We start from the raw sequence: 12,043 nt of genomic DNA, 5'->3' as shown, positions 1-12,043 counted from the left end.
ACAGCCTGGGTCTGAACTCTGGGTTTGGTTTTGAACAGACAGCACATGTATGAGTGGATGTTCAAAAATGAACTGCATCAGCAGAGGCTAAAATCTGCCTGACCACACACACACTCCTCATATGGTGGCTTTACATAATAGTTTTCCAGTTATAGTGTGTGAGTGAAAGGTCATGTGTTTTGGGTGGGTGGGTGACAGGAATAGTAAACTTACTGTCACCCGTCTGTGTAAGTCCACCTTTACTTCCCCTGTGGTGGGGGGGTAGTGTTAGTATTTCTTTGTGTGTGTGTGTTTTTTGAGTTAATTGTGAATTCTAAGGGCAGTGTTAGTTTAAAGGGACAGTTCACCCAAAAATAAAACTTCTGTCATCATTTAGAAATAGCTAGCTTGACTTTCTTCGGAGGGACACAAAAGGAAAACATTTGAAGAATGTACTGGTCATTATTTTAGTTTGCTTACAATACTTGCAGGTTTGAGCTGTTGTTGAGTTTTTGGTCTGTGATGTCAAGAGACAGAAAAAATACATGAGGCACGTGACCTGAGATGCGTGTGTGATCAGTTTGTTCCTATGATAAACAGCTGTCATTGTGGGCGGGTTTCTTTGCAGTGAAAAAGTTTTCCCATCCCTCTTCTCTGTGTGGGAAGTGTGTGTGTGCTCTGATTGTCATTTAGTCTTCTCTTCTGGTATACAGGTCTGGTATATCTGAGCTCCATGTAAGACAGAATCATTAGATAATGAAAATGTAAATGTAAATGATGAACAAAGCTTAAATGCAAACCCTTTTTTCATGTTTTGCTGATAGTAAACATGGCAACATATAGTGTCAGTGATTGTTTTTATTTCACCTCTAGAGACTGCTATTATAGTGTAAAACTAAGCTGTTGATTTAACTGTACAATCCTCCAGCGTCGACCACAGAGAAACTCACAGAGAATTAAAACAAAAAACTATTGGCATCTATCAGCAATACCAGGTAGTTCCTAAAAGCAACTATCAGCACCGATTAATCTGTGAAACTGCTATATTAGTCCACCTCTAATTTAAACCTGGAATTAAACAAAGTTTAATATTTTGATCAATTTAAAATGAAGTTATGGTGTGAAAAGAATGAGAAATATTTAAGATACTGCTCTATTTCTTGGTCACTAATCAAATAAGCAAATTTGTGACATTGACCATGTTAATTCCTTTGTACAAATGGTCAGATTTCCTTGTTTCCATTAAAGCACACTAGATGCTCTCTGGAACATTCTTGAATCATGCTGGATAAAATGATAATCAGGTTTTGCACCAACTTGTGGAGTTCAGCTCGTGTGCATGCTGTCATTAAAAAATCTGAAATTCATGCTGAATTTTCAATTCAACTTTTCACTCAAATTGTTATGCTGATAATATAATGTGTAATGAAAGGTCTGTATTAAAAAATAAAAGAAGCAAAATAAAAGCTTTTTCTTAAACACTATATATCTAATAAATCAGTTGATTTGATCTGGACTGTGTGACATGGATACATGCAATCCTTTGATATTATGCTGAATTGGGTCATGACATGACTTTTTTATTATTTTAATATTTTCCTAGAGGTTCACTTATAATATTTGTAGCAGTGCTGTCATTTTTTGTAGTTATTCGCGATTAATTGAAGTGTTAAATTTGACACTATTTATACTTCTTTTAATGTTAATGAATTTATTTCCATTTTAGGAAAGAAAACAAAACAAAATGTAACAATATAATGCTTTATTAACATTTTCCAAACAAAGCCTTCCACAGTATAAAGATAGAAATGCACTAAAATATCACCAATTCATGAAACATTAAACATTTCCCAAAGTCTAAGTGGGAGTTTGAGTAATTGAAAGAACTAGTCTCCACATAGGTTGCATATTTATTGCAATGGGCATTAAATCTTTTAAACTCTCATCCTCCACAATATTATTTTTGTTTATTTTTTCCCCCTTTCTCTCCCAATTTGGAATGCCCAATTCCCAATGTGCTTTTAAGTCCTCGTGGTGGCGTAGTGATTCGCCTCAGTCCGGGTGGTGGAGGACGAATCCCAGTTACCTCCATGTCTGAGACCGTCAACCCGCACATCTTATAACGTGGCTTGTTGAGCGCGTGTGCACGGAGACATAGCGCGTGTGGAGGCTTTACGCCATCCACCGCGGCATCCACACTCAACTCACCACGTGCCCCACTGAGAACGAACCACATTATAGCGACCACGAGGAGGTTACCCCATGTGACTCTATCCTCCCTAGCAACCGGGCCAATTTGGTTGCTTAGGAGACCTGGCTGGAGTCACTTAGCATGCCCTGGGATTTGAACTAGCGAACTCCAGGGGTGGTAGCCAGCGTCTTTTACCACTGTGCTACCCAGGCCCCCCAACCTCCACAATATTAATCTGTTGGTAGACTGTGGCTATCCACTTTGTTACAGCAATCGTGAAGCCGTGTTCATGATTCACGTCAGTGCAGCAATGCCAGCGTCAAGCGCCGCTTTGAACTCCACATGAAAAGCGCTTGCAGACAAAAACATCTCAATCTGTGTTTTGGTGATAGTTAAAACTTGACATGCTTCTGTGGTAATTAAAATGTACCTTACATAGGCTGAAAAATACTTTATTTACATTAATATTTACATTTATGCATTTGGCTGACGCTTTTATCCAAAGCGACTTACAGTGCCCTGATTACAGAGACAATCCCCCTGGAGCAACCTGGAGTTAAGTGCCTTGCTCAAGGACACAATGGTGGTGGCTGTGGGGATTGAACCAACAACCTTCCACTTACCAGTTTAGTGCTTTAGTTCACTACACCACTCCACTATTTCTATCACAAGTCCCATCTGGGCTTGTTTCATACATCAAATAGAGAGAGCTGCTTTCTCCATAATTTTATCACCGACACTGAATCACTGCTGTGTGTGTTTGTGATGTGTGCGTCAGTGTAATGACTCCGGACTGACGCATCGCAAAGGTTCCACCCTCCTAACAAGTGTTTATGCTTTATTAACGGTAAATGTGTTAATCGCGATTTAGAAAAATTAACGCGTTAAAGGTGGAGTAAGTGATTCCTGAGAAAGACAATTGATATTTGAACTCAACAGCCAAACAAACACCCCTTCCTTCAGTGCTCCTTCAGAAGCTCCGCCCCCAAATTCATGCACGTGCAATAGTGTTGTGTGGATCCGTCTGATCCACTTTGTTTATTTTCCCATTTACAGAGCCTGGGCTTTGTACAAACACCAGATTTGTTTTCAGCGCACCCACAGAATGGACAGCTAGCGGGCCGTGTAGAGATATTCGTGGAATTTGACAAAAAATGTATTGGATTAAAATGACTTACTCCACCTTTAACGCATTCATTCTGACAACTCTAAATATTAGCCAAGTTTTTTTTCACAAAAAAACAATATTTTTTTAAACATGATCAGTTTCCACCCTCATTCTGACCCTCTGTCAGAAACGCTGTTTTGGTGCTGCTTCTCCTTTAAGTCTTGACAGTACACGCTCACTGTTATGATTGGCGCTCTGCTCTCGACTGACCTGCTGTCTTGCATCTCACTGCTCAGCGCTACTGGGCGGGCTACGGAAGTGATAAGGTAAATTAGGTGTTTATGTGTTGTTGTTGTTGTTGGAGGTGATCAGATGCACTTGTCTACCACAGTGTGACATCACAGTGTGGAGGGAGTAGAGAATGAGTCGTTTTGGCAGCTTGCTTTCAACAAATGCTCTTTTTGCCTTGATGAGGATGTTTTTATAGTAAAATTAAATCTTATATATCAAAAGATCAAGGAAAATTTGATTCTTCATGTCATGACCCCTTTAAATGTTTAGAAATATTTACAAATACGTAACATGTTCCTTTGTTGGATTTTTCTGTCCCTTGAAATGCTACAGTTGTGTTGATTGAAGTGCAAATGTGATGCATGCTTTCTGTGGTTTTCAGGCCTCTTGATGCTCTCACCTGACTGATCTGCAGCTACCATCAGGTAAAGTGATTTTTTGCACCCTACTTGCTATATTTTTAAAGAGAAAAAAATGAATAGTATTAAAAAATTACTATGTGTACACACATGGAAGGAATATTGTACAGTCAAATCAGTCTTAGAGAAAAAGATGCTTTTTTTCCTATATATGATGCAGAGTACACATTCATGATTGCCGCCATGCTTAGATCACATGACCAGCCGAATATTACTTGCTTTTCCAAATTGGATGCCTTTTTACACTTTTTACTGCGCATTTTTACAATGACATTGGAAAAAGAAAACTTGTGTTTGATGCTGCATCTACAGCACTAGGTTGCAGCAGATATACACAGACCTTTTACTGAGTACACCTTTAATAATGAGGGTTGTTGTGTCTCTATGTTCTGGAATGTTTTAGCAGTGAGATGCTACAGTTTGAGAAACAATTCCCACCTAAGTGTGTGTGTGTGTGTGTGTGTGTGTGTGTGTGTGTGTGTGTAGAAACTCGATTCAGATATTAGGATATAAAGGCTGTGAAAACAATAAAGACGACTTTATTCTGTTGAAGCCTATGAATAAATAAAAGAATGAGAATGGGGCTAATTGATTTTTAGTGTTTGTGTTTGAATAACAGTTTGAGTTGTGTTTGACTTTGCTGTTGTCAATGTTTGTGCCTCTCTGTCCCAGAGGATTGTGGGTAAGTTTATCTGGAGGGCCTCAAATCCCTGATGGAATGTGTGTGTGTGTACACACTCATGCTTCAGTGCTTTACTGTAAGTACAGTGAGCTGATGGATTATTTTCCCTCCTTAGTCGCGTTCTGTTTTATCTCCAAATTTTTGGGAAATTCAAATGTCATTTTTCAGTTTACACCTGGAGCAGCCCGGTGTTAAATGATCTATTATGGTAATACTCAACCTCTTACTTGATCTGCGCAGAATAGGTGTCGTTTTAAAGCTTAGACTCTTATCTTTACCATGAATATAGCTGATCCGACCAATTCTCAAATAATGCTTTTAAATTGGCTTATAAATTAGAACTGTTCCATTTTCATAATTCGCAAATTTGAGATCAAAACAATCATATTTGTAATCGGTAAAAAGATTAAAAAAATAACAACACATGTATCTTTGGAAAGGTCTTGATTAGTAGAATACAATGGGCAAATTTGTTTCACTCAGATACCAAACTACAGTAAGTATTAGCATGTGAAATGCACATTTATAGTTGTGGCACCCTTGGTAAATATGAGCAAAGAACGCTGTGAAAAATATGCCTTTATTGTTTATTCTTTTAATCTTTCATTTAAAATATTCACAAAAATCTGTCCTCAAATGGATATCAAACAGTTGCAAACACAACACAAGTTTTATCAAAAAACAAATACCTTATGAGGTCAGTCTATTTTTGTTTTATCTGACCATAGAACCCAGTCCCATCTGAAGTTCCAGTAGTGTCTGTCAAACTGAAAATGCTTGAGTTTGTTGTTGGATGAAAGCAGAGGCTTTTTTCTTGAAACCCTCCCAAACAACTTGAGGTGATGTAGATGATGTCTGAGTGTAGTTTTGGAGACTTTCTGACCCCAAGACTCACCTGTTTTATGCAATTCTCCAGTTGTGATCCTTGGAGAATTTTTGGCCACTCGAACCATCCTCCTCACCATGCGTGGAGACAATATAGACTCACGTCCTCTTCCAGGACGATTCTTAACATCTCCAGTTGATTGGAACTTCTTAATTATTGCCCTGATGGTGGAAATAGACATTTTCAATGCTTTAGCTATATTCTTATAGCCAATTCCCATTTTGTGAAGCTCAACAACATTTTGCTGCATATCAAACTATATTCTTTGGTCTTACCCATTGTGATGGATGACTAAGGGAATTTGGCCTGTCTTACCTCATATTTATACCCATGTGAAAAAGGAAGTCATGGCTGAGCAATTTCATGTTCCTAGTCACCCAGGTGCACTAAAAATGTAAAATATGAATGGGAATGTACTTCAGATATATATTACTCATAAGAATTTCTAGGGGTGTCGATAATTGTGGCGAACGTTTTTTGGAGAAAAAAACGCCAAAAAAGGTTTGATTTTTGTGAATATTTTGAGTCAAATTTCCTTACAGCCTTCTTTGCTCATATACAGGTGCATCTCAATAAATTAGAATGTCGTGGAAAAGTTCATTTATTTCAGTAATTCAACTCAAATTGTGAAACTCGTGTACTAAATAAATTCAATGCACACAGACTGAAGTAGTTTAAGTCTTTGGTTCTTTTAATTGTGATGATTTTGGCTCACATTTAACAAAAACCCACCAATTCACTATCTCAAAAAATTAGAATATGGTGACATGCCAATCAGCCAATCAACTCAAAACACCTGCAAAGGTTTCCTGAGCCTTCAAAATGATCTCTCAGTTTGGTTCACCAGGCTACACAATCATGGGGAAGACTGCTGATCTGACAGTTGTCCAGAAGACAATCATTGACACCCTTCACAAGGAGGGTAAGCCACAAACATTCATTGCCAAAGAAGCTGGCTGTTCACAGAGTGCTGTATCCAAGCATGTTAACAGAAAGTTGAGTGGAAGGAAAAAGTGTGGAAGAAAAAGATGCACAACCAACCGAGAGAACCGCAGCCTGTCAAGCAAAATCGATTCAAGAATTTGGGTGAACTTCACAAGGAATGGACTGAGGCTGGGGTCAAGGCATGTCAAGGAATTTGGCTACAGTTGTCGTATTCCTCTTGTTAAGCCACTCCTGAACCACAGACAACGTCAGAGGCGTCTTACCTGGGCTAAGGAGAAGAAGAACTGGACTGTTGCCCAGTGGTCCAAAGTCCTCTTTTCAGATGAGAGCAAGTTTTGTATTTCATTTGGAAACCAAGGTCCTAGAGTCTGGAGGAAGGGTGGAGAAGCTCATAGCCCAAGTTGCTTGAAGTCCAGTGTTAAGTTTCCACAGTCTGTGATGATTTGGGGTGCAATGTCATCTGCTGGTGTTGGTCCATTGTGTTTTTTGAAAACCAAAGTCACTGCACCCGTTTACCAAGAAACTTTGGAGCACTTCATGCTTCCTTCTGCTGACCAGCTTTTTAAAGATGCTGATTTCATTTTCCAGCAGGATTTGGCACCTGCCCACACTGCCAAAAGCACCAAAAGTTGGTTAAATGACCATGGTGTTGGTGTGCTTGACTGGCCAGCAAACTCACCAGACCTGAACCCCATAGAGAATCTATGGGGTATTGTCAAGAGGAAAATGAGAAACAAGAGACCAAAAAATGCAGATGAGCTGAAGGCCACTGTCAAAGAAACCTGGGCTTCCACACCACCTCAGCAGTGCCACAAACTGATCACCTCCATGCCACGCCGAATTGAGGCAGTAATTAAAGCAAAAGGAGCCCCTACTAAGTATTGAGTACATATACAGTAAATGAACATACTTTCCAGAAGGCCAACTATTCACTAAAAATGTTTTTTTTATTGGTCTTATGATGTATTCTAATTTTTTGAGATAGTGAATTGGTGGGTTTTTGTTAAATGTGAGCCAAAATCATCACAATTAAAAGAACCAAAGACTTAAACTACTTCAGTCTGTGTGCATTGAATTTATTTAGTACACGAGTTTCACAATTTGAGTTGAATTACTGAAATAAATGAACTTTTCCACGACATTCTAATTTATTGAGATGCACCTGTATACCAAGGGTGCCAATATTTTTGGCCACAGCTGTATGATAAACAGAGAAAACTGAATCATCGTCACATTTTGGTTTATAACTTCATGAAAAATAAACATGATATAAAAAATACCATATCATATCTCAACTTAAAGCAGATGACTCAGAATCAAATAAGTGTACACACGACATAATACGATGAGTAGATGCTTAAATATTAGTCAAAGAGTGTCGTCATGACAGCTACGGTGGCTATCGCTAATAGTGTCTAGGGTTGCCAAACGTCCAGTAAAATACGGGATCACCCCATAATTAAAGATGAAATTGCTGTTTTAGACCCTGGTTGACGCTGGCTTAAGTTTTCAGACGGTCCCTTACCACACCCACCACAGTTGTAGCACGTTTTAACACATTGTGAGAACTTTTCAGGTGGTCCCTTACCCACCGTAGGCAAAAAATTAAACGTGCTTTGATCCTGAAGGAAACTGCTTCATCACACATTTCTATTGCCTAATTGCCCATTGTGGATGTCGCATTCTCTGAATGAAGACTTGTGGAACTATGTGTAAATACTACATATACATGCACGGTTAATCCAGATACAAGGAAAACATTATTAGAGGTAAAAATGACGTTTCTCATTTTTCTTATCCAAGTCTTCACTGAACTATTGTTAGATATGATGCATTAATACAGATTTGATGCTGCCGGATTTTGACTCGGAAGCAGATCTGTAAAAAAAATTATACTTAACTGTTAATTAACTGCTTGTTATATCTATGCCGATGAATCCTCCACACCGGGAAAAAAAGTTATTGCTTATTTTGGTGAGGCAACTTACTTATTTTGGGCTTGTTTTTCCAGACCAGGTTTCTTGTTTCTCTTGTGAGATCTGGCAACACTGCAACTGCTGTTTCACCCAACCCTTATTGCAGAGTACTGTCATTTTAAAAAGAACCTTATTAACCATTTGTTTATTTTGTTCTAACCGGTAAACTTTTGGAAAGGAGGCTGTGGAACTTCTGAACTGGAATTAAAAAATACTATTTTTGCTCAGAACGAACCGAAATGAAAAACATTTTGTTTTTAGTCCCTGCGGTCACCTACTCCAGAGAGATTGTCCCATATTTTATAACTTCAAAAGTGGCATCCCTAATGGTGTCTCAATGGGGAAAAAAAATGCAGGCTCTGTGGCAACGGTTTCTCTGGGATTGATTCACTGAAACATGATCCTACACGTCATAGATGTGTCAGATCGTCCTCATTGGCTGTCTAGAGAGTGTTAGAATCCATATTTAGTGAACAGACCTAGAGCGCACATACATAGACTGTGCACGAGAGGGCGATCAACGCACATTTTTTGGAGTGATCAAATATGGTGCCAAAATGAGCTGAATTTTACTATTATGGACGGAGTTGATATAAGTTTAAGTATTTTTATACTTTTTTTTTTGCATTTTGAATTCAGTTATTCTGTTTTAATGTTCAATAAATTTTGCTTGGAGATGTTTTTGGAAACATGGTTCCATATGCTATATCTTTGGATTGCTTTGCACTATCAATTTATTTTTTTTCCTGGTATAGTTGACATATTGGAGAACAACCCCAAAGTTAATTTGGTGACCTTCCATACTTGCTGTCTAAAAGGTATTATTGCAAACATAAAAAATAATAAATGAAAAGTGTATTTTTAGCACTAGTGTTTTGTGAGCAGTGTTGTATCACGAGAGTTTCTGAGTGTGATTCAAATATATTTTCTTCAAATTTTGAAAGACTTTCTAAAAATTACTTACTTTTGGTTTATGCCATTTAAGCAGAAATCCTTAAGAATTCCTTCAGGGTGTTAGCTCAAATGTTTTTTTTATTTATTTTTTTTATCAGGGTTGTTGAATTTGGGCAATTTTTCCTAAATAAATAATTACAATAATCATAAACTGATACCAGATTTGTAACATTTTGGAAGAATTATAAGCATTTTTTTTGTGTGTTTATTACTAATGTATATGTCTTGCGTTCTTCTGTCTCTAGGATGATAGAGGCGGCGGGCCGGAAGGGCAATGTCATGGAAGATAGGAGGCAGATCTTTACAGACATGAGTGAGTGCTGACCTTTGACCCCACTGTACATATGCATATGTTGGTGCTGTTGAATTTAAAAGACCGATATGTGACTTTGTTTCATCAGAGACACAGAATTATGACACCATCCGGCTCTCCACGTATCGAACCGCCTGCAAGCTTATATTTGTGCAGAAAAAATGCAACTGTGAGTATTACTGTTAAACCCAACTGTTTATTGAGCACTTCGCAATTGCCAGCATCCATATTATACGGTGCATCTGATGTCAAATCTTGGAAAATACATTTGATGTATTTTTTTTTAGTGATTTTGTAGCACCAAACCTCAGATGAGCTCTCCGTAAATGTCTGAAAGCCCTCCAGGTTTACATTTGGTATTAACATGTATTTGTTTTTCTCAGTGCATCTGGTGGACGTGTGGAACATGATTGAGGCGTTTCGTGATAACGGTCTGAACACACTGGACGTCTGTACTGAGATCAGCACGGCTCGACTGGAAACCATCATCACCTGCATCTACCAGCAGCTAAACAAACGTCTGCCCACCACACACCAGATCAACGTCCAGCACAACACCAGCCTGCTGCTTAACTTCATGATGGCGGCGCACAACAGGTGAGAGTGTGTGTTCTGTTGTGTTCTGTTGTGGTCTTGTGCTGTCTTTGTGGAAGTCGTTCTGATCGTTCTGTGTTTGTTTTTCAGTGATGCTCAGGGAAGGCTGACAGTGTTCTCTGTGAAAGTGATGCTCTCTGTGCTGTGTGGAGGAAAACTGCTTGATAAACTTCGCTGTAAGTTCACACATCAGTCTACCACTATATTTACTGAAAATGTCAATTTTTTGTATAAATATATAGAAATAATCATCATTGTTGCGAGTAACACATTACATTCTGTTTCATGATAAGATCGCTTTTTACGGAAAAATAAATAGGGCATAAATGGGGCTAAAGGCACACCTTAAAGCCACATCCACACTAATGTGTTTTCGTTTGAAAACGCATCTTTTTCCTTATGGTTTGTACTTCCGTCCACATTGAGACGGCGCTTTTTACAGCGAATACGGAGCTTCATGAAAACGCTCTCCCAAGTGGATACATTTGAAAATGGCGTCTTCGCATTGTAGTGTGGACAGGAAAAATGTAGATATCTGAAAGCGATTGCGTATTTGTTGTCATGTGACGCAGTCATGTGATCCATTTAACCCAAAACAATCAAGATGGCGGCCCTTACTGTAGCGGCATATTGTGCCTGCTATCTACATTGATTGTGTTGTTAAAAATAAATGTTATTTTGTACAACATTCACAATGCATTCCTTTAAAAGTGACGGAAAATTTACTTAGAATTGCTGCCCGACGATGTAACACGAGGACAATTGCGTTTCAGACCATACATGGAACAGTGATTTTTCGCATGCGCAGTAAGGGGATTTAAGCGTTTTTATACATTTCAGTGTGGACGAAAAACTTTTGGAAAATGCTTGTAGTGTGGACTGAGAAAGTTTCGAAAACAAAAACACGGTTTACATATGTATCCGGATTAATGTGGATGTAAAATATGCTTTTCTTCTGTTCATGGTGTATCAACATTTTTTTTTTGTATTAATTAATGATGGAACAACACAGTTTGTTTGAAAATAAAAAATAACAAAAGGTTTTTTTGATTAAAAAAAATAAATAAAATTAAGGTGGCAAGGGGGCCTTTTTACCCCACAGTTGGGGTAAAAGGCCCAAACACTTGGGGTAAAAGGCTCCCGGGGGAGTTATAGTTATATCGTGTAGATATAGGGCTTGATGCTTTTCAGAGTAACAATTAAGATAATGCTTATTTAAAATAACCACTTCAGACAAAAGTTCACCATTATTTCAATCACATTTGACATTTCATAACATCTTAAGTATTCTATAAACAAATTAATCTCCATTGTGATTGGACCAGTCAATGTGAGCCCACTTTGAATATTTTTCATAACAAATCTATTTCCATCACTTAAGAAAAACAATGTGTTTTATGGGGAGGCTTTTTTTACCATAAATACTGTCCTTTCACTTATTGGACAGTTATGAAAACATTTTGATTTAGGGCAACCTTGAACCAAACTGAAAATGACAAATGAGATTTAAAAAATGATTAAATATTAGATCCAGTAGCATAGGCAGAAACTTTTGGGTGGGTGGGCCAAGAGAAATTATCGATTGTATGAGATATGTACATTTTTTTTATTTTTATTTTATTTTTTTTTATTTAAATATGTTTTTGATGTTTAGCTAGTTGTTTCCAGGGCATATTTAGAAAATTTAGCTACTTAAGTTGTCTAT

At 38.0% G+C, this 12,043-nt stretch overlaps 1 protein-coding gene across 5 annotated transcripts in view; it reads left to right on the top strand.

The window, feature by feature from the left end:
- dtnba (dystrobrevin, beta a) overlaps positions 1–12,043 on the top strand; it is a 47,063-nt gene that overhangs the window by 8,883 nt on the left and 26,137 nt on the right. For 4 of the 5 annotated variants that reach the window (XM_051644346.1, XM_051644345.1, XM_051644342.1 and 1 more), the window contains 5 exons: positions 3,952–3,994; positions 9,677–9,744; positions 9,833–9,913; positions 10,128–10,341; positions 10,429–10,514. In XM_051644346.1, the coding sequence (XP_051500306.1) occupies positions 9,678–9,744; positions 9,833–9,913; positions 10,128–10,341; positions 10,429–10,514 (448 nt within the window). In that variant the 5' untranslated portion in view covers positions 3,952–3,994; position 9,677. Of the gene's footprint in view, positions 1–3,951; positions 3,995–9,232; positions 9,296–9,676; positions 9,745–9,832; positions 9,914–10,127; positions 10,342–10,428; positions 10,515–12,043 lie in introns of all 5 variants that reach the window. The other variant, XM_051644343.1, reaches the window with a different exon arrangement.

This window comes from Myxocyprinus asiaticus, chromosome 19 (genome assembly GCF_019703515.2).
Source record: "Myxocyprinus asiaticus isolate MX2 ecotype Aquarium Trade chromosome 19, UBuf_Myxa_2, whole genome shotgun sequence".
In the NCBI taxonomy this organism is placed as follows: Eukaryota; Metazoa; Chordata; class Actinopteri; order Cypriniformes; family Catostomidae; genus Myxocyprinus; species Myxocyprinus asiaticus.
This window is presented reverse-complemented; position numbering and strand designations above follow the sequence as displayed.